Here is a 26,903-nt window from a genome sequence, read left to right as displayed (position 1 = left end):
CATTTATTACTTTCTGCCACATCCATATTTTAAAAAGGAAACATCTCTCCACAAACCTATCAGGCATTTAACTGTTACCATACACGAAGAGCATGTCATACTCACTGCAGCTTTATTGCTGAATCCGGAGGCTGGGGCATTGACATTTCCACCGGAGGAGATGGTGAATGGAGACGGACTGGGCTGTGTAATCTTAAACTGTAGGAAAGCAACACACAAGAGAAGAGTTTATCAGGTGTGATATACTGTATGTTGTTATGGGTTACATAAAATAATGGATACATTAAATGGATATATATTCTGTAACCATTTAAAGTGATTAAAACACCACATCTCTACCTTCTTTCAATATCCACCATACCTCTATCTTCTTCCATCCTCCACCACATCTCTACCTTCTTCCATCCTCCACCACATCTCTACCTTCTTCCATCCTCCATCACATCTCTACCTTCTTCCATCCCCCACCACATCTCTACCTTCTTCCATCCTCCACCACATCTCTACCTTCTTCCATCCTCCACCACATCTCTACCTACTTCCATCCTCCATCACATCTCTACCTTCTTCCATCCTCCACCACATCTCTACCTTCTTCCATCCTCCACCACATCTCTACCTTCCATCCTCCACCACATCTCTACATTCTTCCATCCCCCACTAGATCTCTACCTTCTTTCAACATCCACCACATCTCTACCTTCTTCCATCCTCCACCACATCTCTACCTTCTTCCATCTTCCATAACATCTCTACCTTCTTCCATCCTCCACCACATCTCTACATTCTTCCATCCCCCACCACATCTCTACCTCCTTCCATCCTCCACCACATCTCTACCTTCTTCCATCCTCCACCACATCTCTACCTTCTTCCATCCTCCACCACATCTCTACCTTCTTCCATCCTCCACCACATCTCTACATTCTTCCATCCTCCACCACATCTCTACCTTCTTTCAACATCCACTACATCTCTACCTTCTTCCATCCTCCATCACATCTCTACCTTCTTCCATCCCCCACCACATCTCTACCTTCTTTCAACATCCACCACATCTTTACCTTCTTCCATCCTCCATCACATCTCTACCTTCTTCCATCCTCCACCACATCTCTACATTCTTCCATCCCCCACCACATCTCTACCTTCTTTCATCCCCCACCACATCTCTACCTTCCATCCCCCACCACATCTCTACCTTCTTTCAACATCCACCACATCTCTACCTTCTTCCATCCTCCATCACATCTCTACCTTCATCCATCCTCCACCACATCTCTACCTTCTTTCATTGTCCACCACATCTCTACCTTCTTCCATCATCCACCAAATCTCTACCTTCTTCCATCCTCCACCACATCACTATCTTCATCTATCCTCCACCACATCTCTACCTTCTACCATCCTCCACATCTCTACCTACTTCCATCCTCCACCACATCTCTACCTACTTCCATTCTCCACCACATCTCTACCTTCTTCCATCCCCCACCACATCTTTACTTTCTTCCATCCTTCACCATATCTCTACCTTCTTCCATCCTCCACCACATCTCTACCTTCTTTCATTGTCCACCACATCTCTACCTTCTTCCATCCTCCACCACATCTCTACCTACTTCCATCCTCCACCACATCTCTACCTACTTCCATTCTCCACCACATCTCTACCTTCTTCCATCCTCCATCACATCTCTACCTTCTTCCATCCCCCACCACATCTCTACCTTCTTTCAACATCCACCACATCTCTACCTTCTTCCATCCTCCATCACATCTCTACCTTCTTCCATCCTCCACCACATCTCTACATTCTTCCATCCCCCACCACATCTCTACCTTCTTTCATCCCCCACCACATCTCTACCTTCTTCCATCCCCCACATCTCTACCTTCTTTCAACATCCACCACATCTCTACCTTCTTCCATCCTCCATCACATCTCTACCTTCTTCCATCCCCCACCACATCTCTACCTTCTTTCAATATCCACCATACCTCTATCTTCTTCCATCCCCCACCACATCTCTACCTTCTTCCATCCTCCACCACATCTCTACCTTCTTCCATCCCCCACCACATCTCTACCTTCTTCCATCCTCCACCACATCTCTACCTTCTTCCATCCTCCACCACATCTCTACCTTCTTCCATCCTCCACCACATCTCTACCTTCTTCCATCCTCCATCACATCTCTACCTTCTTCCATCCTCCACCACATCTCTACCTTCTTCCATCCTCCATCACATCTATACCTTCTTCCATCCCCCACCACATCTCTACCTTCTTCCATCCTCCACCACATCTCTACCTTCTTCCATCCTCCACCACATCTCTACCTACTTCCATCCTTCATCACATCTCTACCTTCTTCCATCCTCCACCACATCTCTACCTTCTTCCATCCCCCACCACATCTCTACCTTCTTCCATCCTCCACCACATCTCTACCTTCTTCCATCCTCCACCACATCTCTACCTTCATCTATCCTAAACCACATCTCTACCTTCATCTATCCTCCACCACATCTCTACCTTCTTCCATCCCCCACCACATCTCTACCTTCTTCCATCCTCCACCACATCTCTACCTTCATCTATCCTCCACCACATCTCTACCTTCTTCCATCCTCCACCACATCTCTACCTTCATCTATCCTCCACCACATCTCTACCTTCATCTATCCTCCACCACATCTCTACCTTCTTCCATCCCCCACCACATCTCTACCTTCTTCCATCCTCCACATCTCTACCTTCTTCCATTCTCCACCACATCTCTACCTACTTCCATCCTCCATCACATCTCTACCTTCTTCCATCCTCCATCACATCTCTACCTTCTTCCATCCCCCACCACATCTCTACCTTCTTCCATCCTCCACCACATCTCTACCTTCTTTCATTGTCCACCACATCTCTACCTTCCTCCATCCTCCACCACATCTCTACCTTCATCCATCCTCCACCACATCTCTACCTTCTTTCATTGTCCACCACATCTCTACCTTCTTCCATCATCCACCAAATCTCTACCTTCTTCCATCCTCCACCACATCACTACCTTCATCTATCCTCCACCACATCTCTACCTTCTACCATCCTTCACATCTCTACCTACTTCCATCCTCCACCACATCTCTACCTACTTCCATTCTCCACCACATCTCTACCTTCTTCCATCCCCCACCACATCTTTACCTTCTTCCATCCTTCACCACATCTCTACCTTCTTCCATCCTCCACCACATCTCTACCTTCTTTCATTGTCCACCACATCTCTACCTTCTTCCATCCTCCACCACATCTCTACCTACTTCCATCCTCCACCACATCTCTAGCTACTTCCATTCTCCACCACATCTCTACCTTCTTCCATCCTCCATCACATCTCTACCTTCTTCCATCCTCCATCACATCTCTACCTTCTTCCATCCTCCACCAAATCTCTACCTTCTTCCATCCTCCACCACATCACTACCTTCATCTATCCTCCATCACATCTCTACCTTCTTCCATTCTCCACATCTCTACCTACTTCCATCCTCCACCACATCTCTACCTACTTACATTCTCCACCACATCTCTACCTTCTTCCATCCTCCATCACATCTCTACCTTCTTCCATCCTCCATCACATCTCTACCTTCTTCCATCCTCCACCAAATCTCTACCTTCTTCCATCCTCCACCACATCACTACCTTCATCTATCCTCCACCACATCTCTACCTTCTTCCATCCTCCACATCTCTACCTTCTTCCATCCTCCACCACATCTCTACCTACTTCCATTCTCCACCACATCTCTACCTTCTTCCATCCTCCATCACATCTCTACCTTCTTCCATCCCCCACCACATCTCGACCTTCTTCCATCCTCCACCACATCTCTACCTTCTTTCATTGTCCACCACATCTCTACCTTCTTCCATCATCCACCACATCTCTACCTTCATCCATCCTCCACCACATCACTACCTTCTTTCATTGTCCACCACATCTCTACCTTCTTCCATCATCCACCAAATCTCTACCTTCTTCCATCCTCCACCACATCTTTACCTTCTTCCATCCTCCACCACATCTCTACCTTCTTCCATCCTCCACCACATCTTTACCTTCTTCTATCTTCCACCACATCTCTACCTTCTTCCATCATCCACCACATCTCTACCTGCTTCCATCCCCCACCACATCTCTACCTTCTTCCATAATCCACCACACCTCTACCTCCTTCCATCCTCCACCACATCTCTACCTTCTTCCATCCTCCACCACATCTCTACCTTCTTCCATGCTCCACCACATCTCTACCTTCTTCCATCCCCCACCACATCTCTACCTTCTTCCATCCTCCACCACATCTCTACCTTCTTCCATCATCCACCACATCTCTACCTTCTTCCATCCTCCACCACATCTCTACCTTCTTCCATCCCCCACCACATCTCTACCTTCTTCCATCCTCCACCACATCTCTACCTTCTTCCATCCCCCACCACATCTCTACCTTCTTCCATCCTCCACCACATCTCTACCTTCTTCCATCATCCACCACATCTCTACCTTCTTCCATCCTCCACCACATCTCTACCTTCTTCCATCCCCCACCACATCTCTACCTTCTTCCATCCTCCACCACATCTCTACCTTCTTCCATCATCCACCACATCTCTACCTTCTTCCATCCTCCACCACATCTCTACATTCTTCCATCATCCACCACATCTCTACCTTCTTCCATCATCCACCACATCTCTACCTTCTTCCATCATCCACCACATCTCTACCTTCTTCCATCATCCACCACATCTCTACCTTCTTCCATTCCCCACCACATCTCTACCTTCTTCCATCATCCACCACACAGTTACCTCCTTCCATACTTTGCTTCTTCCTTCTTAGGCCATATCTATCAAATCTCTACTATTTCTTTCCTCTACCAGATCTCTACCCTCGTTTTCCTCTACATTCTCTTCCCTTCCTGCTTCTTTATTTTTAATGGAAGAAAAACAAGCATTTTGTATAGAAAACATTGATACATATGGTATGGAAATACGGGGGCCTTGAAGTGGAGAATGTCGCCACAGTTTTGTATGGTAGGTAAATAATACAGGTGGAACATTTTTGACTATAACTTACTGTCACTGGAGTATACTTGGGCTGCTGTAAGGCCACAATATATATCGGACTTGAAGCAGGAACGTTGGAATACACCTGGACAGCATCTCCCACTGTGTGCAGAAATCAGATTTTAGAATCTCAGGAACTTATTGTACCCAGCTTGCTGGATGGAGAATATTTGCATGTACCCAGGTCTTAATAAATGTTCACTACATTAGCATAACTGTCCTGTGGATTTATGAGCTTCTGAAGTTGAGTTTAAGGAGAACATTCTGTATATAAGGGAAAATAGACCTTAAATCTCATCTGAAGGCAATTTAAAAAATATAGGTCCTTTCAAAGCTAACGGTCTAGTTTTGGGGGAATTGAAGTAAGTAGTAAAAAAATGAGAGGACGCTTACACCAGATCCGCCGCAGTTCTCGATGGCTCCTCTCTAAGCTGACTGATAATACAGGCCCCATCACGTCAAATAAGTATCCTGTATCCCATCTGTATGGGACAGGTCAGATAGTAAGAGGATAGAGGAGCGTAGTGTTACTCTTGTAGCCATCAGGGACCCTGGTATGTCTGGGGAATGTCACATCCATCATCCTTATAAACTCCTTCAATTCCACCCAAAACTAAAAGCTCTTCTTTAAATCCATTCTAACCTGAAATGTGTATTTGTTTTACGGTGCCTAGTACAGGACTATTCATATGTATGAATGATGACTTAGTAACACAATCATAGACATTAGGTAAAGTCTTGTATTATTACAAATTTGCATTTATGTATCTGCAATGGAAAAATACAAGAAAGCAAATAATAATGTTAGAAGCTGGTTTGGGTAATATGGATTATTGGCGCCCAGGTCTCTGGTCTGCTAATAATGGATGGTGTATGTTGCTGTCAGAACCTCAGACTGATTTCATCTCTGACTCTCTCACCTTGGCTGGAGAATTTGGGCTCGCACTGCGGTTCCGGGACATCTGTGATCATGACAAAGAGGTGCCCAGTGACCGTCTCATTGCCGCACTGCGCTGTGATTTCCACGATGTACTGATTCACGACCTCTGCGTTTAGAGCCGCTGAGCTGCTGAGCGTGATCTGACACAGATATGTTCTTAGTATGACACAAACACTCATATGTTCCCTATGCATATACCAACATACCGAGATGACAATGTTCCTGTAATGTAATACTGCAGTTATACTTCTCTTATTCTTATCGTAGATTTGTAAAGTGCCACCGTGCTCCGCAGCCTTGTACAGTAGGGAAAACAGGACATACATAAAACAGGGACATACATAAAACAGGACATACATAAAACAGGACATACATAAAACAGGACATACATAAAACAGGGACATACATAAAACAGTACATACATAAAACAGGACATACATAGAACAGGACATACATAAAACAGGACATACATAAAACAGGACATACATAAAACAGGGACATACATAAAACAGGGACATGCATAAAACAGGGACATGCATAAAACAGGACATACATAAAACAGGACATACATAAAACAGGGACATACATAAAACAGGACATACATAGAACAGGACATACATAGAACAGGACATACATAGAACAGGGACATACATAAAACAGGACATACATAGAACAGGACATACATAGAACAGGACATACATAGAACAGTACATACATAAAACAGGACATACATAAAACAGGGACATACATAAAACAGGACATACATAGAACAGGACATACATAGAACAGGACATACATAGAACAGTACATACATAAAACAGGACATACATAAAACAGTACATACATAAAACAGGACATACATAAAACAGTACATACATAAAAAAGGGACATACATAAAAAAGGGACATACATAAAACAGTACATACATAAAACAGGACATACATAGAACAATACATACATAAAACAGGACATACATAAAACAGGAACATACATGGTAGACACAATGTGTGTAATTCTCAGCATCTGCTCTTATCATGTGTGTTGTTACACAGTGCCACGTCTCTTGTTTAGTATGCTGGGTATAACTCTCAGTATCTCTTGTTATTCTGTATCTAAGTATAATTGTACAGTAATACTTCCATTGTTCTCTGTGCTCAGTACAATTTTCAGTATTTGTTGTTATTGTATATATCGCTATGATTGAAGTAAATGATCACTACGCCAGTCATCACGTAATGTTTGGGGTATAATGTTTGGGCATCTGGGCATCATGTGTTGTAAATTTGCACCCCATGTAACATTTGTGGCACTGTGCATCACATAACCTGGGTCAGTTACACGTATATGGTACCGGGACCGCTCACATCTGCAGAGGGGGATCTGGGGTGTAGATGTGCAGGACAGTAAGGGCACATACTAGGTAACCACAACTCTTGGAGTTGCGTCCTATTTGGAGACGAAGGGTCCATAAATCAGGTGTGAGTTTGCATCTTGATGATGACGACTGCAATATATTGCTCCGGATGTACCTTTATGTTCTGTATTAGGCTGCGCATATTCTAATATACAACTCAATATACAGATGTAAAAATGCATCTTTACATCCAACTGCAACTGAGACTATGGGAGCGACATTATAATTCCTAGGGAGACTCCCAGGCGTAACCAGCGTGTAACCTGCATGTATCCAGGCCTAACCAGCGTGTAATCTGTGTATAATTCTCGTGTAACCAGCGTGTACCCAGCTGTGTAGAGACGTATGTATCCTACAGTACTGCTGTCTGTGTCCCGGCACAGTGACAGACTCACCTGTAATGTATACGAAGCCCCAACAACAGACTGCGTTGGGGTATTAAAGAAACTGGTGGAGGGAGAGACATCAGTGATGGTGACGGTCGGGTTGGGATCTGTGCAGTTCCCAAGGGTGAAGCTGTGGACAGTGGTACCTGCGGGCGAGTTCTCAGGTAAAGAGGCCGTGAATGGCAACTCCAGAAATTCCACTAGGAGGAAAACCAGAGAATCAGCAGCTCATCCCGTCACTGATCCTCTATCATCATCATCATCACCATTTATATAGCGCTACTAATTCCACAGCGCTGTACAGAGAACTCACTCACATCAGTCCCTGCCCCATTGGAGCTTACAGTCTAAATTCTCTAATATAGACTCACACTCACAGACAGAGAGAGACAGACTAGGGTCAATTTGTTAGCAGCCAGTTAACCTACTAGTATGTTTTTGGAGTGTGGGAGGAAACCCACGCAAACACAAGAAGAACATACAAACTCCACTCAGATAACGCCATGGTCAGGAATCGAACTCATGGGGGTAAATGTATCAAGCTGAGAGTTTTCCGACGGGATGGAAAAGTGGAGATGTTGCCTAAAGCAACCAATCAGATTCTAGCTATCATTTTGCAGAATGTACTAAATAAATGATTGCTAGAATCTGATTGGTTTTTCAAACCCACCATAAATCTCTCAGCTTGATATATTTACCCCATGACCCCAACGCTGTGAGGCAGAAGTGCTGACCACTGAGCCACCCTTTGGAGTGTGGGAGGAAACCCACACAACACATATCACACCGGTTACTACACTGATATTTATTTACCTTCATCTCTGAAACTGGGGGTATATTTGGGCATAATCTGTTAACCGGGTTACAGCACAATAACCCCATTATCACTGATGATAACCCCACCGGTGGTAACTATCACGGGCACAAGATACCTGTTCTGTAAATGTCTGAGAACGGGGTTAGCAGGACACAGATGAACCTCGGTTCACCAGGCAGGAACTTTGTATAATGATTGAGATGGATATAAATATATTTATACAGAGCAGAAAGGGGTCACCAGAGCGACATGTAGCCCTTATCTCTGGATATTATCAATATGACAGCTGACATACAATAGTACTGAAACATGACACTGCAATAAGTCGTTATTAGATAAATATTCCGCTGTAGCTCAATGGTTTCCTCTGTTGTGTCGTCATTACATCCCTCTGTCTTCTGCTCCCAGATTGCTCCTCGGACACTATCACGCGATTTATAGCTGCAAAGCATTCCCCGGTCACACAGCTGACAATCTATTGCTGATAGGACGGAAAAGGGAAATTGTACTACTACCCCCTCCCCAATCTTTATACTGAAAATAAACATTATTCTTAAAATTAAAGGAAAAGGGAAGATTAATAGCCGCTGAGTGTAATGAAGGAACTGTTCTATATAAGTCACGGCAGATTTCATGTTTATACACACTCAGAACTTCCTGACATTTATAATGCAGAACTTGGTGATCTGAGAGCTGTACCTGAGAGTCATCAATCCTGTGAAAATAAGATATAACTGTGCTACAAGTTACACAGCATTTGCAAGTTTAATATAAGTAATACCCTAAAACGTACATGACACATAGAGCCTGATTCATGTCCGAACGCAACTGCACATAAGTTCTATGTCTTTAAAGCGTAGGTAATTTGTACATAATTCTGACTGTAATCAAATCGAATCAAAGTACGCTCTGCTAAATGTCACTTGCTGTATGTAGACAGACAGCACAGGATGCAGTATACACACCTGCGTCTGTGAATAATCACATTACAACGCATGAGACTTTTATTTGATATTAAAAAAATAACAACTATTATCAGTATAATCATTTATACAGACATTAATTTTCAAATCGAATCAGTTTGGCCCCTCCCCTCGCCCATTCTGCCTCTCAAGCCGAAACAAGTAAAATCTGACTCTATTGCATTAAATACTAAGGAGAAAGTACTGATGCGCCCAGTGTTATTGATGAGATAAATATGGGACTCGCATAAACTAATAATATAATATGCAGTTTTTAACCATATTATTATATTATAGAGATACGATATAAACATTTCCTAGTACAGATTTAACAGACATGAATTGTATCAATTGCGTTCATTGACGTAATGCGGTTTCTGGGCCTGCTCAGACATACGTCTGCACATGAATCAGACCCTTAGTATTCTGTGCACCTCGTACACTGGCCATATTGTTGTGTGTGATAACTTTATCATCATCATTTATTTATATAGCGCCACTAATTCCGCAGCGCTGTACAGAGAACTCACTCACATCAGTCCCTGCCCCATTGGAGCTTACAGTCTAAATTCCCTAACATACACACACAGACTAGGGTCAATTTAATAGCAGCCAATTAACCTACCAGTTTGTTTTTATAATTGAACTCATGACCCCAGTGCTGTGTGGCAGAAGTGCTAACCACTGAGCCACCGTGCTGCCCTAATACACAGACCCTCGTTCCTCCTGGATTGGGGAGAACATCTGTGGATACTGCTGTCAGTGATTGTGGCGCGAGGTCTGAGTATCAGCGCCCTCTGGTTGCTTTAATCTCCATCGTCACTTCTGCTCTGTACTTTGTACATTTACGTCCTTTAAAGTCAGCCCGATAGCGACAACAGTAACAGGTTAGGAATGCAGCCTTGCAAGTTTATTGATTCCGCGTCATTTGGGAAATTGATGTATTGTGTCACTAGTAACTGTTATTTTACATTTTCAGTTCCTGCTTTATGTGCGACACTAAAAACATTATATTTATAAACTCTGGCTCCCATCTGATCCATCTGGCCTTGGCACTTTTGCACTGTGCCACTGGCCACGCCGCCAGCCTCCCACCTCATCATCGGTGGTAATCGTTTTTTTACGATTACCACTTTTCCGACATGGAGAAGTCCTACAAATAAAATCCGAAATTATGAAAAACCGATTTGAAAATAAACAGACTTACCTTCAACCCGACGCTGGACATCTCCGATGAAAGCACCATGCTGACAGCAAGTGATTCTGATTGGAGAAGTGTTCGGCACTGCAGGCTGACCTCATCACAACGTCTGTCAATAGAAATTTAAAGCGGCAATGTCGGGTTAAGTGTTTAAACACTTAACCTTAGGGGTCCTCACATTGCCTCTTTAAATTTCTATTGACAGATCTCATCAATAACACTTGAAGTATCAGCACTTTATATATATATATATATATATACATTGTATACTGAACAGATTCTTCTCATTGGCGTCTCATTTAGTAAATGACGAGGATGTGATATCATCCTGCACCTTCTATCCTTAGCAGAAGTTAGACAGTGGTTATGTGACATGATTCAGCCATGGGTCGGAAGAGTGGAAGAGGAAGGTGGTGAGGACCTCGCCCTCAGTAACAGGAGAGAGACCACTGAGTGAGGGCGAGTGGTCTCGGGGCGAGGGGCGATGTCTTGACAGATAGTTATGGCTGTTACTATACATCGGTGTAATGGTTCTTACCCTGTCCGAGGACAACACGAAAGGACAAGAGGACGCACAACTGTAGCACAAGGGGCAGTGACCCCATGGCATTTACTGTAGGATCTGTCACACGGCTGCTGGATAACATCAGCTGTAAATACACAAATGTAGGTAAAGACAACGATACACAGTATTTAATTTACAAAAATGCATTATTCCCATTAGACCTCTCAAACAATCCCGTCTACAGACCGCCCATACAGTCCTATCTACAGACCGTTCATACAGTCCCATCTACAGACCGTTCATACAGTCCTATCTACAGTCCGCCCATACAGTCCTATCTACAGACCGTTCATACAGTCCCATCTACAGACCGTTCATACAGTCCCATCTACAGACCGTTCATACAGTCCCATCTAGAGACCGCCCATACAGTCCCATCTACAGACCGTTCATACAGTCCTATCTACAGACCATTCATACAGTCCTATCTACAGACCGTTCATACAGTCCCATCTACAGACCACCCATACAGTCCCATCTACAGACCGTTCATACAGTCCTATCTACAGACCATTCATACAGTCCCATCTACAGACCGTTCATACAGTCCCATCCACAGACCGCCCATACAGTCCCATCTACAGACCGCCCATACAGTCCCATCCACAGACCGCCTATACATCTGCAAACAGGTGAAGACTGTGGCCGGACCCCCAGAGGTTGAAACCCTTGTAAGCATTGGAACTGTGTATGTGCTCCACCAATGTCTCTGCTCATTGCGATTTCACTTCTGAAGCTGAAAGGCGCGTTCTTCAGTGATCGTGACGATATTATTTGATTTTGTGTGTTTTTAAATGTTACTTTCATGCGTATGTGATAAAAATGTTACATCTGCTGTATTATAGGAAGCCCAATTGCAAGTGTGCTTTCCTCTATGAAACAAGTGATTAGGAAGATTTATTGCACTTACAACCTGGTTCTGTGTACGGCTGCTGTAAACTGGGCATATGCGACGCCCGAGCTAGACGCATGTTGAGATGAAGATGGGATGAAATACGATATTTCCGCCTGCGTAATTTTGGTCCGTAACATATGCCAAAGTAGCGTTCAAGTCCGCTTCAGCCTCTATATCTTGTATGACCGGAGAACTGAATACCATTACCGGGAGAGCGGCGAGATCTTACAACGGCTCCTACTGATTGCTTCCTTCTGATTACCAGAGCGCTGGATACTCCTGTGAGAATAGTGGGGGGACTGCAACTGATTCTGAATTAATGCTTCAGAGCTAATTACGGACAATCTCTGTCTCTCCCCCATATATCTCCGTCTGATTAAATGATATTGTTTCTCCATTGTCAGATAATAACATAAAATAAATGGGATGTAAGGATCCTTGTCAATTGGATGTATCGGTTTACAAGAAACTGTATTTAGTTTAGATATATCCACCCTGTCTATCTATCCAGTGCTCAAAGTGTAACTTCAGAAGTGGCGGTATAACATACCCCGTATACCCCCCACCTCCACCACTGTATATGTAATGTAAGAGAATAGAATGTGATAGTGTTACAATGAAGGCTGTAGGAGAGGAGAAGCGGTGGTATGACATACCCCCTATACCCCCCACTTCCACCACTGTATGTATATATATATATATATATATATATATATATATACACATCTGCCTCACAGTGCTGGGGTCATGAGTTCGATTCCCGACCATGGTCTTATCTGTGTGGAGTTTGTATGTCCTCCCTGTGTTTGCGTGGGTTTCCTCTGGGTGCTCTGGTTTCCTCCCAAAATCCAAAAACAAACTGGTAGGTTAATTGGCTGCTATTAAATTGACCCTAGTCTGTCTGTGTGTGTGTGTGTATGTTAGGGAATTTAGACTGTAAGCTCCAATGGGACAGGGACTGATGTGAGTTCTCTGTACAGCGTGGTGGAATTAGTGGCACTATATAAATAAATGATGATGATTATATATATATACATATATATATATATATATATATATATATATATATATATATACATATATATATATATATATATATATATATATATATATTTATTTTGTGACAGAAGCGCTGGAAAAGAAGTTAATGGCAGGCATATAAGTCCTAGAGTCCTGTCATTTGGATTTTAAAACACCACAGAGATTGTTTAGGTGTGTGGGAAAAGCTTCCCAGTGCAGGTTTCACAGCAGACTAATCAGGAGCTGCACCTGAGGGGTGTCTGTATAAGGTTGCATGCGTGTCTCAATCAGTCTCTCACTGTCTGGGGAGGTCAGATGGCTCCTGAGAGAAACTACAACTTTGTCCTGTGAGCTCCATTTGTTTGGTTTAAGTGAGGGACACTAGGCCCCTCACTCTAGAGAGGGAATACCTCTGTATTAACTAGTAGCTGGACACTAGGCCCCTCACTCTAGAGAGGGAATACCTCTGTATTAACTAGTAGCTGGACACTAGGCCCCTCACTCTAGAGAGGGAATACCTCTGTATTAACTAGTAGCTGGACACTAGGCCCCTCACTCTAGAGAGGGAATACCTCTGTATTAACTAGTAGCTGGACACTAGGCCCCTCACTCTAGAGAGGGAATACCTCTGTATTAACTAGTAGCTGGACACTAGGCCCCTCACTCTAGAGAGGGAATACCTCTGTATTAACTAGTAGCTGGACACTAGGCCCCTCACTCTAGAGAGGGAATACCTCTGTATTAACTAGTATCTGGACAGCTGGGATTTTGTTTATGTTTTTGTTCTTTCTGCAAGCCGGTGAATAAAACTAGCTGAGGCTATTGAACCTGAAAGACTGGATTTGTGTGATTTATTCTGGCTGAAGTGCAACCGTCCACCCCAGAGGACGGCAACCCCAATGTGATCTTGTCACAATATAAATATATATAATGTAAGTGACTGGACTGTGATAGTGATACAGTGAAGGCTGTAGGAGAAGAGGTGGTATGACATACCCCTGTATACCCCCCGCTTCCACCACTGTATATGTGTGTGATATATATACGCAGAAGCAATAATGACATCCTTGTGATTTATTTTAAATGTAAATGTTTTTTTAAATTAATGTGATTTTTTTATAATCCAAGGTATATATTGTTTTCTGGTATTTGGAAAACAAAAAAAGGTTTGGATTGCTAGATGCTATTTTATCCCTTGTCTTCCTATGTGACTGACTAACACTCGTGGACACAGGAACTCACACACTGACATGCAGAACACTCTGTTTGAAAATTCTAACAGTGACAGTTGGGAGAAGACAATAACAGAAATGTATTTTGAGGTAATATGCAGCATAGAAATAAGACTGGACTGTACCTGTAGAAGCTCTCACCTGTCCTGTGTGTGGATTACGCTCTATCCCCTTCAGGTAACTAACAACACTCTTATCACTCCCAGCACTGGTCACTCAGTTGGCCGGGAAACTCTGCGGATAAACACAGGACAGGCTGGGACTAGCTGCCCGAGATAACACACCTGTGTATCACACAATGTATTATTATTCATTACTACTGTATCTATCTATGGCTTATTTTCCTTTCAGCCAATTCATCAAAGAAGTTACCGCTGTCAATAACCTACTGACAATAATACTCGCAGGGGGAGGCGTATTTACCAGGTATCGCTGCCATTCTGTTATCACTGTCTCAGGACAGCTATCACAGAACAAAGCAATTTACAAATAGATATCATTTATTTAAAAAAATCTAAACTGTATTTTTTTTTTGAAACTGAAAGCTTAAACCTGAGGTTTCAGTTCCATGGTGCACTCACATGACAGCAAACATTACCTATCACCGCAAATGAGCTCTTAATACAAAGATCCGTGTTTCCAACTGTGTGTGTTTCTGTTTGTCTCAGTCTGTGTGTATGTGTCTCTCTGTGTCTCTATCAGGTTGTCTCTCTGTATGTCTCTTTCTCTCTCTGTGTCTCTAGTAGGTTGTCTCTCTGTGTGTCTCTCTCTCTCTGTGTCTCTAGTAGGTTGTCTCTCTGTGTGTCTCTTTCTCTCTCCCTCTCTCTGCAACATGTCCCATTGATTGTGCAAATGTTTCCTGCCCAGACACCTTACTCGCGCTAGATGTGATCTGTGGTGCAATAGTTTGTTCTGAAACCTCCTTGGCTGAGGGTTCCTGGTGCTGCTGATTCCTTCCAGGCCTCAGTCTTGTACATGGGTGGAATGAGTCCTTGCTTACACAGTTTCCCCATTGTTGTGTATACTTCTGGAGAGCCCAGGTATTACTCCACCAGTGTCTCTGGCTTTCTACCCGGTGTTATCTGATTTCTGTCACTCTCCAGGTAGCACAGAGGGCTGTAGGGGCTCCAGCGCACGTACATCTTGCAGCCTCATGTTATTTTGGGTATACAGGGCTATTGGTACATTACTTTATGCTATCTTGCCCAGTATCACTCAACAGCCTCTATGATATTTGTTTCTTAAATTGCGGTGACAACTGATATTTATATTTATAAAATAATAAACTAAATAATATGCTATACTAATAATAATTGCTGTGAAGGCTCCTTAGTCTTTCAGGCTCTTTTCACACTGACATTTAAAATAATGTTTTTTATTAGCGGGTTTTAATACCAGTAAAAGCAGGTGAATGTTTGGGGATTTAAATCATTATGGGGTTTATTTACTAAGGTGCGATCAGCCATAAAAACAGAGAAAACAGCAGTCTTCTATGTGACGTGGCCATCGCACAATTTATGATGGGTTCATAAACCAGACCCCGTACTTTATGAATCCTTTGTTTCATGAAAATTCCCTGACCCACACTTAAGTAATGTTGAAATGTATTAACAGGACCTTGCAGTAGATATCATCAATATATCTACTGCTTTGCATTTTGCTTCACATTCCAAAGCAGTCCCTATAGATGTGTATGTGGTCTGAAATATACCGCATTTTAAAAAGTTCCAAAACTCTAAGATTTTCAGGCTGACGCACATTACTGTATTTGTTATTTTTCAGCTCTGCTCCAAAGAGCAGAGCTTCACCGCTCATGTGTAGAGGGATCATGTGACCCCTCCCTGTCACATGACGCATGTCCTTTGGTAAGTGCTATTTGCACTTACCGAAGCATTAAAGTGTTTAAAACAAATATTAGCCAGCTTCTCCCTGCACAGCTCCCCGAATAGTACTGTGCAGTCCAGGGATGTTCGGACAGTGCATGCGCACAAGGACTTTGTAGACTGCTGTGGAGTGCAGTTGTCATTGGGGGAGAAGAATCAGTGGAAAGGTAAGTATTCAACCTCACAGCTGTTCCGAATGAACAATATTTCAATTCTTAACTATGTGATGAGGATTGAAAGTATTTGTGCATAAAACTCGGTGCATAATGTATATGGCCCTTATGTTGCTTAGTGCAGACTATGGAAACTGCAAAGTTCTTCAATTTATTAAGCATCAAAAAGCTTTGCAAGGTAACTAACATCTCAGGATATTATCTATCAGTTTGAAGGGGATCCAGATGAAGACTCTATGCCTTGGCTGGATTCCTCACACTGGAAGTGCTACGCGCCCTGACATGATAAACTGCAGCGTTACTGCATTATGTATTACTGCGATTTGCAGCAACACACAATGAATAGTGCCGATGTTTAATAATAAATAGACCACTTAGTGTTGTCCATTGACCGACGCCGGCTGCAAACGCTGATTATCACTGAATTAACACCAGTGGGTAACCAGCCTTACTAGACCATTTCCTAAATAGTTTGGACTCTGCCCCACGTCCCCTTTCCCTCTGTGTGGGGGTCATTTAATGCCGATTTAATCTGTGTTCCATGGGTCAGCGGCATATCTGAGGGGATGACATTGTGCTTTACAACACGGGGACAACGTATAAGAAACATGTTACATATGGGGCAGTTCTTTCCTGCAGCTCATTCAGCCAGCATGCCGAGAATCGGACAAGTATCAGGAAGAGGCTTCAAACCTGTAAGTGGGGACAAACCGAAATATGTAGGTTTGTAGGATTCCTGACATACAATGCATGCTATATATAGTTTATAGAAATAAAAGCAGAATTCTAGAGTGACAGTTTCAGCTTCATGCAGACCAGCAGCAGACTCATCTCTACACTATGGTGAGTGTCCTTAAACCTTCAGTAAACTAACGCTCTCAGAATCAACTTTGCAATGTCTGTACTGCAGTAAATGTATCACACGCTGTTCTGTTTCCTGTCTGAAATGCAAAGTGCCATAAACATCAGAATAATTACGTATTTTACTGGCATTGTCTCTATTGTTTGTACTTATCAGTTGTTAGGACCCTTCTGCTGGTGATTTTCCTCAGTCAGATGAACTTGGAATTGTAGCTGTAATAGTGCAGTGTTGTTAAGCTGGAGCACTAGACCCTTCTCTCAGGTAGACAGGGCGCTCCTACCATCAGGCAGCTGGCTACCAAGTTTTGGGGGAGGTAAAAAAAGGGATGGAATATCTAAATTAGTGGTATTTACCTTGGTGGCAGATCTGTTGCTGTATTTGTTTTTTACAGTGCAGACAACTGATATATAAATGATTATGGCAGTGTACAGGGAGGAGATACTGGCTGAGCTCACCCCTCCAGTGGGGTCACTTACATTCCGCACTAGCAGCATGCAGATATTTTCTCATTCTGTGGATACAAAGTGTTTTTGTTCTGCGTCTAGATTTAGCAACTTAAAAATTACTAATAATAAATCACAGCTTTTGCAAGAATTGGGACAAAATAAGACCTCCCCATTGTCTGCCGAATGGCATCATCATCATCATCATCATTTATTTATATAGCGCCAACAACTTCCGTAGCGCTTTACAATTGGGGACAAACATAATAAACTAATAAACAAACTGGGTAAAGCAGACAAAGAGGTGAGAAGGCTGCTCGCAAGCTTACAATCTATGGGCTAATGGGAGATTGACACATGAGGTTAAGTCTACATTTTGCATTTTGGCCCAGCCAGACTGCAAAGGTAAAAGTGACTCATAAGCTAAATGATCCTGTCACACAACAATGTTGGTCAGGGGGTAGTTGTCTTGTGTGAAATTGTGTATCAGGCTAAAGGTAGCGAGGTTAAGAGGGTGGCTGAGGAATATTATAAGCTTGTCTGAAGAGGTAGGTTTTTAGAGAACGCTTGAAAGTTTGTAGACCAGAGGAGAGTCTTACTGTGCGAGGGAGAGAATTCCATAGAGTGGGTGCAGCCCGAATAAAGTCCTGTAACCGGGAATGGGAGGATGTAATGAGGGTGGATGAGAGACGCAGATCTTGTGTAGAACGGAGTTGTCGAGTTGGGAGATATTTTGAGACAAGAGAGGAGATGTATGTTGGTGCAGCTTTGTTGATGGCCTTGTAGGTTAGTAAAAGTATTTTATATTGGATTCGGTACAAAACAGGCATCCAGTGTAGAGACATACAGAGTGATTCAACAGAGGAAGAACGATTTGCAAGGAAAATCAGTCTTGCCGCAGCAAAGGTTTGAGTCTGTTTTTGGTAAGACCAGTAAGGAGGGAATTGCAATAGTCAATGCGGGAGATGATGAGTGCATGAATTAAGGTTTTTGCAGTGTCTTGTGTGAGATATGTGCGAATTCTGGAAATGTTCTTTAGATGTATGTAGCAGGATTTAGATATAGAGTCAATGTGGGGAACAAAGGATAGGTGTGAGTCAAGGATTACACCTAGGCAGCGAGCTTGTGGGGTGCGATTTATGGTCATGTTATCAACAGAGATAGAAATGTCAGGTATGCTCTTGTTGGTGGGTGGGAATATTATTAACTCTGTTTTGGAAAGATTAAGTTTGAGTTGGCGAGAGGACATCCAAGATGAAATGGCAGAAAGACAGTCAGTTACACGGGACAACACAGATGTCGAGAGATCAGGAGAGGATAGATAGATTTGGGTATCATCCGCATAGAGATGATACTGAAAGCCAAAGGAACTTATTAGATTTCCAAGAGAAGCGGTATAGATAGAGAACAGCAGAGGACCTAGCACTTAGCCTTGTGGTCTCCAACGGATAGGGGAAGTGGAGCAGATGTGGCTCCAGAGAAATTAACAGTGAAAGAGCGATTAGAAAGGTAGGATGAGAACCAGGATAGAACAGTGTCTTGAAGACCTAGGGATTGCAGTGTTTGTAGGAGAAGAGAGTGGTCAACGGTGTCAAATGCAGCCGAGAGATCCAGGAAAATTAGGAGAGAGTAATGGCGTTCAGTTTTAGCAGTGATCAGATCATTGACAACCTTGGTCAACGCAGTCTCTGTGGAGTGTTGAGAACGAAAGCCAGACTGAAGAGGATCCAACAGGTTGTTAGCGGAAAGGAAGCGTGTGAGGCGAGTGTAGGCAAGTCTCTCTAGAAGCTTGGAAGGGCAAGGCAGCTGACAGATGGGACGGTAATTTGATAGAGAGTTTGAGTCGGAATCTTGTTTTTTTTAGAATAGGAGTAATCACTCCATGCTTGTAAAATGATGGAAAGATGCCAGTAGAGCGAGAGATTACAGATTTGAGTTAGAGGTGAAATGAGCACAGAAGACAGGGATCTACCAATTTGCGAGGGAATAGGATCAAGAGGACAGGAGGTAGAGTAAGAAGATAAGAAGAGCGTAGAAATTTCCTCTTCATTTGTGGGGTCAAATGAAGAGAGGGTGTCAGAGGGTAGTGGGAAGGAATTGAGCTGATTGCTTGTCGAGGAAGAGGATACCATTTCTAGTCTGATCTTGTCAATCTTGTCCTTGAAGTAGGAAGCAAGATCATGAGCACTGATAGTAGATGGAGGGTTCGGGGTGGGAGGATTGAGAAGATATTTAAATGTATTGAAAAGGCGTTTGGGGTTAGAAGCCTGAGCATAGATAAGAGATTGGAAGTATGTTTGTTTTGCAGTGTCTAGAGCATTTCGATAGGAGCGTTAGACAGAAGTATATGTGAAGAAGTCATTAGAGGTGCGAGATTTACGCCAGTGACATTCTGCTTTATGGGACAGTTTTTGTAAATTTCGTGTTTCTTTAGTGTGCAACGGTTGACATCGAAGTCGACGTGTAGTATGTAGTGTCGCTGGAGCCACTTGATCAAGGGCCGTTGCTAAGGTTTGGTGAAAATGGGGTACTGCCATCTCAGGGGATGAGAATGTAGAGATAGGGGAGAGAAGGTGTTGGAGAGAGATGGAAAATTGTTGAAGATTAATATAATTCAGATTTCTGCAGGTATGAAGAGGCTTGGTAGAGTTAGACAGTAGAGAGGTTAGAGCAGTGGGGGTGAGCGTGTAGCTGATAAGGTGATGATCCGAGAGGGGGAAGGGTATGTTAAGAAAATTAGAAACTGAGCATAGTCTAGAGAAAACAAGATCAAGGCAGTGGCCATCCTTATGAGTAGATGATTCAATCCACTGGGAGAGGTCAAGTGAGGATGTTAGAGAGAGTAGTTTGGAAGCAGCTTTGGAAGGTGGGTTATCAATGGGGATGTTGAAGTCACCCATGATGATGGTGGGGATGTCTGAAGATAAGAAGTGAGGGAGCCATGCAGAGAAATCCTCAATAAATTGTTGGTGTGCTCCAGGGGGACGATAGATCACAGCAACACGTAGAGAGAGTGGATTAAAAATGCGAATAGCATGTACTTCAAAAGATGTGAACGTGAGTGATGGGACATTTGGTAGAACTGTAAACGTGCATCCAGATTCCTCCCAACCCTGGTTACTTTACGTGCTTTACAGAGAATATTACATCATTCACGTGAGTCCCTATCCAGTGGAGCTTACAATCTACATTCCCTAGAACACGGACACACACACTAGACTTCATTTCACTAGGAGACAACACTATGTCTGTTGGGGAGTGGGAGGAAACCAGCCAAACACGGGGAGAACTTCCAAAATAAACACATATAGGGCCCTGGTTGGAACTGAACGCATGATAATTACCACTGCTTGGAGGAAGGTAACCTCAGGGTCTGGACAGCAGGTAAGTCCAGGCTGTGTAAGCTTCATCATGGATAGCTAAAAGCTAGGGCTTATTGTTATTGTGTATTTATATAGCGCTCAATATATTGCAGGGTCCATTATGTCAGAAGCCGTTTAACCTACCAGTCTGTGGAGTGTAGGAGGACACCGGGGTACCACTGTGCTAACACATGAATGATAAACACCCTTTGTTTCCCCTCACTCCGCTGCCGAGATTTATCCCAGTATAAAGACCTGGGGGTAAATGTATCAATCTGCGGGTTCTTCAACACCTGCGTGTTCAGCCTCTTCTGCGATTAAATTTCAAGCGGCGCTGCATTGTAAAGGGAAGTTAACCCTTTACAATGCAGCGCTGCTTGAAATTTAATCGCGGAAGAGGCTGAACACGCGGGTGTTGAAGAACCCGCAGATTGATACATTTACCCCCTGAACACAAATGTTTTACCGGGGATGTCGTTCTCATTTATATTTGTATCTATTGTTTCTGCTTTGTCCATTTCCATGAGATTGAAATGAATAGGACGAGCAAACTATAGTACAGGCAGCTAGTGAATAGTGTGTACAGCACCATAGACTCAGGTGTGTTGGGGCATATTGTTATTTCTGGAGGTATTTGTGCTTCAAAGCAGCAGAAAACAAGCAGGAGGACAATGCTCATGAGTTCAGGTCCTGAGGTTAATATGTGCCGTAAAATGACAGTAACTTGGGGAGTGGGGAGGCTGCAGGGAGACCACCGCTTAGACATGAGGTATATACAAAGTACACAGACCATCTGGTGAATTGTGCTGAATTACAGAGATTGTAAGCGGTGTGTATACACAATGTACACACACATATACACACACACACTGTGTACATGACCAGAGGTATTGGGTAGTAGGTATTTATGAAGTGGGATAAAGTTAGGACTATATGAAGGTTAAGATCGGGATAACATAGTAAGATTAAGAGACACAGGCACATCAAGTTGCCGCTATAATACTCTTATTCTCCACCCACAATACGGCAGCACGCCATAGCCCAAACTTACCTCTTCCAATCAAAATAAATGTGAATAATTAAATCTTAAGTGAAACTCAATTGCACATTAAAATATGTTAGTTTGTTGCTTTACATAATTTTCTTTGACCATAAACGCTTTCTAAAAAGTCACCCCAACTACTCCACAGCTTCCTTGTAGGAATTGCAGTCTATAAAATGTAATCCCTCACACTGGTAGATGGCTGCCCAGATGCTAGTGCCTTGCGCTGTCCCTCCTTTCTCTAGGTTCTACCATCAGGTCAGCTTCCTGTCAGTCTCCCTTCCTCAGTGACCTCAGAGGCAGGCAGGGACTCTGCATGATTGGGGTTGCTCTCTGCACATTTACACTTATCATATTCAGGCAGGCAGCCAGGCAGGCTTCTAAATGATAAATATTGGGAAATATGCCCTTGGTAATTAAGGGTGTGGACTTGATTGTGGGGTAGTTTGAAAAGATGGGAGTGTGCCCTAAAAGATACCATTTGGGAATACTAGGGGAGTAAGCTTTTCTGCTGGGGGGCTTTTAGAAACGCAGACCTGCTCTCTACGTGTAGTAAGTACAACGTACAGAGGACCTGGAAAGTATGGGTGGAAAGAAGACCTCACCACTCTCAGATTCCAAAGGTCTCTCCAAAAATCAGGACTATTTAGAGGGATGTAATCAAGTAAAGGATTTGTTTAGACCCCTTATTACTTGGACATGTACAGTTAAGGGGACTTCAGTCCTGCAATCATTTTTTACAGGTGCCTCCCTAGTTACACAGAGGAGGAGACTTTTATTTGTAACCTTTAAACAAGGCCCGTAGCTGATGGTCCTAAATCTTATACTTTATTAAACACTGCAACAATTATTTGCAGACTTGATCGCAGTTCCTATCCCTTAACCTAAAACTGCAGCTTTAACAAACGTCAGGAGCTGCCATCCACTGAACCCCAGCATTGGGGCTGCTGGAAAACCTTCTTCTTCCGCTGAGGTTAAACTAGACACAAACACTGATTCAACACAGCAAGAAATGAAACATGTTAAACTTGAGAAACTTGTAGATATGTAACCGCTTTCTTTTCTTTTTATAAAGGTACAAAGGTGGCTTCCAGAATTTGCTGTGATCATGATCTTTGGTGTATCCATGTGTCTAAGCATCTTTCCACGCTTTCTGCCATGTGATGACGAAAAAAACGCTACAGTCGTAAACTGCAGAAGCCGTCAACTGAAATACGTCCCGTACATCTCCTCAGAAGGAGTCATTGCCCTTGATCTGTCACGCAATCACATCTCACATCTCACAAACAGATCCTTCTCTGCTGTCCCAAACCTGGAGACTCTGAATATGAGTAACAACTGCCAGCCCGATAACCTGAGACCGGACAAGGAACATTGCTCTGTGACCATTGACCTGGATGCTTTAGTGAGTTTGAAACATCTGCATCACCTGGATCTTAGCGGGAACAGTTTGACCACTGTCCCTCCGCTTCCTGGAAATATAACATTTTTAAATCTTAACCTCAACCATATTTTCACATTGTCAGAGACGGCTCTCTCTGGATTAATGGAATTGACATCTTTGCTGATTGGTTGGAATTGCTATTACCGTAATAAATGCAACGCAGAGTTCAACATCTCAGAACATGTTCTCAGAAATATCACATCCTTAAAAACATTGGTGCTGTCCTTTAATAATATAAGTTCTTTCCCCAGGAACCTTCCATCTTCTCTTGTTGACCTTGAATTGGCCGAGAACAAGATTTGGAAGATAGACAAGGAGGATTTATGTCCCCTACCCAACCTGAAGAGCCTGGACATGCAATGGAATTGTCAGCGGTGTGACCATGCGGCTCAGCCTTGCTTCCCATGTCAAAATAACAGTGCCTTGCAGCTTAAAACAGGAGTATTTGATTGTCTCAGCAAGCTCACCTACCTCAATCTCAGGGGGAACTCAATCCCCACCATAGACAGCTCCCTGTTTAGCAGACTGCACAATTTAAAAGATTTAATTTTGTCCGACAACTTACTAAATTTGGAAAGAGAAACCTTTTTCTCACAATTAAAAAACATACAAACCCTGGAGTTGGATTTCAATTTTCAGCCACTTAAAATGTATAAGAAACTGATTATAAATGCCAGCGCAGTCGCAATGACGTCTCTCTACAAGATATCCCTAGTTGGATACTTTGTCGATATTCTAGACTTTGATGGTATTAAGCCCTTGCTCAGTCTGCCAAACCTTGCTGTAATTAACCTCAGAACAAACTTTATACTCCAGGCAAACTTAAGCATGTTTTTCCTAAATAAGAACCTACGCACTGTAAGCTTGGCGGAAAATCTAATATCTTTTGAATCAATCTGTAAAGCAGAAAGGAGAACAACAGAAATCACTGAACCTCTTCTAAATCGACACGAAGATGCAGTTCCAGGCTGGGGAGAACCTGTAAACCCCAATAATAAACATATTGAGGATGCCGATGTGGAGTATGCAGAGTGTTGGCAATATCAGCGGTCACTTGATATATCCTTTAACAACTTAATGAGTTTGCGCTCAGATGACTTTTGGGGCATGGAAGATATTGAATGTCTAAACATGAGCTATAACTACATCAATCAACGCTTAAACGGTTCTCAGTTTGGCCACTTGAAGTCACTACGCCACTTGGATCTCTCGCATAACAGATTTGACTTGTATTACTATGCAGCTTTAAGTGAAATTCCAAAGCTTAAAGTTTTAAATCTGGCTAACAATGAGTATCAGTTCATGATGAGAGGCGTAAACCACAGACTTAACTTCCTGGAAAACCTCACTTCTTTGATAGAATTAAATCTGAACAACAATTTGATTGGTTTGCGCATAACAAAAGAATTGAAGAACCCTTCATTGGAGAAGCTCTTTTTCAGAAAAAATGAATTAGTGAATTTGTGGCAATACGGTAAAGAGACTTATAACACCATGTTCACAAACCTTACACGCCTAAAAGTATTGGACATTAGTGCTAATCAACTGATTGTCATCCCGATTCCAGTTTTAGAAAATTTACCTTTGTCACTTGAATATCTCAGCATTTCTTCTAACAATCTGTATTCATTTCATTGGGACAATATTGTCCACCTTGGCAATCTAACTCACTTGGACCTCAGTTCTAATGAATTAACCTCATTAAACAGCAGCATAACCAGCATCAGAAGCAAGCTTGTCTTCTTAAATCTCAGTTCCAATAGGATAAGTTCTCTAAACAAAGAGTTTTTTAATTCATATACGGAGTTGAAGCAGCTTTACCTGAGTAACAACCAAATTCAAACCATTGATTTTAATAGTTTTCCCAACCTGCTCCTCCAACATTTAGATATCCTTGATGTGAGTCGAAACCCTTTTAAATGTACCTGTCACACCAGTTGGTTGATTTACTTCTTAAAGGACACAAAGGTTACGGTGAAACATCTCTCAGAAGAAATGATCTGTGACTCACCAGACACTATGAGGTGGAAGTCACTCCTCTCTATGAATCCAGAATCATGTCAAGACTTGTATGGTCGTATGTGCTTTATCTGCTCATGTGTGCTGGTGATCACCTGGATGGTCACTACTACTGTTTGGAAGATCTTCTCATGGGATTTGTGGTACACTATCCATGTAATAAAGGCATCTATCGCACGTTATTCAAAGTTACCTGTAGAAACAGAGAAGTATGATGCCTATATAGCTTTCGATACAAAGAACAAGGCTGTGACAGATTGGGTCTACAATGAGCTTTTGGTGTGTCTGGAAGGACCTGAAAGAGGCATGTTTAATTTGTGCCTGGAAGAAAGGGACTGGATGGTTGGGAAACCGAGTATTGAGAACTTGCATGAAGCCATCTACAGGAGCAAGAAGACTGTTTTAATCCTTACCCGTGAAGGATTTAACACTGGTCTCCTGCGTCATGCCTTCTTAATGTCCCATCAAAGGCTACTGGATGAGAAGAAGGATGTGGTGGTTCTAGTGATTCTTGATGACGACATGAAAATGTCCAGATACTTACTGACAAGGAGAAGGCTCTGCCCAAACAGTTTCCTGAACTGGCCGAGGAACCCCAGGGCACATGCCCACTTCTGGCACAGCCTCAGAGTGCTTCTGAGAAAAGACAGCTACCGTTACTATGACCATCGCCTCCGAAAACAGTTGGATCACTAGCCAGTGGTTTCTCTTACTTTCAAGAACCTGCTGAAGTGGCACATGGGCACTAAACTTTGCAGCATTTATGAACATATAATCAATGGTGTCTGTACAGCTCTGCCAAGCAATGTTATACTTAGGTTCACACACATTATAAATCATAGATAGCCAACTGTCACATGCTACAATCAAAGCTACTTGATCACAGATTGTTTATTCTATACCTGCTATGCACACGTCTGCATGCATGCTTTGTGTTACTAGACCACAGAGTATCACCATTATAATTACATGGCCATAAGCAGTACACCTTAAAAGAAAAAGCATCACCAAAAAGGTTGCAATTTTCTGAAAAACTGATCCACCTGAAAGCCTTGGAGTACTATCAGGTGGATGGTCATAAGACTTTTGAAGTTGTTCTATAAAAC

At 42.8% G+C, this 26,903-nt stretch overlaps 2 protein-coding genes across 2 annotated transcripts in view; one reads left to right on the top strand and one right to left on the bottom strand.

Moving 5' to 3' along the window:
- Positions 1-26,903, bottom strand: part of CDHR4 (cadherin related family member 4) — an 83,395-nt gene that overhangs the window by 18,993 nt on the left and 37,499 nt on the right. Inside the window, exons 2-7 of the mRNA XM_075183902.1 lie at positions 14,711-14,803; positions 11,396-11,507; positions 7,887-8,077; positions 6,058-6,217; positions 5,148-5,239; positions 106-198 (exon numbers count right to left, since the gene is read on the bottom strand). Coding sequence (XP_075040003.1) covers positions 106-198; positions 5,148-5,239; positions 6,058-6,217; positions 7,887-8,077; positions 11,396-11,504 — 645 coding nt within the window. The 5' untranslated portion in view covers positions 11,505-11,507; positions 14,711-14,803. The remainder of the gene's footprint in view (positions 1-105; positions 199-5,147; positions 5,240-6,057; positions 6,218-7,886; positions 8,078-11,395; positions 11,508-14,710; positions 14,804-26,903) is intronic.
- Positions 17,425-26,493, top strand: LOC142100291 (toll-like receptor 7). The gene is made up of 2 exons (XM_075184218.1): positions 17,425-17,468; positions 23,410-26,493. Exons 1-2 carry the CDS (start codon positions 17,466-17,468, stop codon positions 26,491-26,493), a joined length of 3,087 nt encoding a protein of 1,028 aa, XP_075040319.1. The 5' UTR covers positions 17,425-17,465.

This window comes from Mixophyes fleayi, chromosome 8 (genome assembly GCF_038048845.1).
Source record: "Mixophyes fleayi isolate aMixFle1 chromosome 8, aMixFle1.hap1, whole genome shotgun sequence".
NCBI lineage: Eukaryota > Metazoa > Chordata > Amphibia > Anura > Limnodynastidae > Mixophyes > Mixophyes fleayi.
The sequence above is the reverse complement of the archived record's forward strand: the minus strand, read 5'-3'. Positions and strand labels throughout refer to the sequence as shown.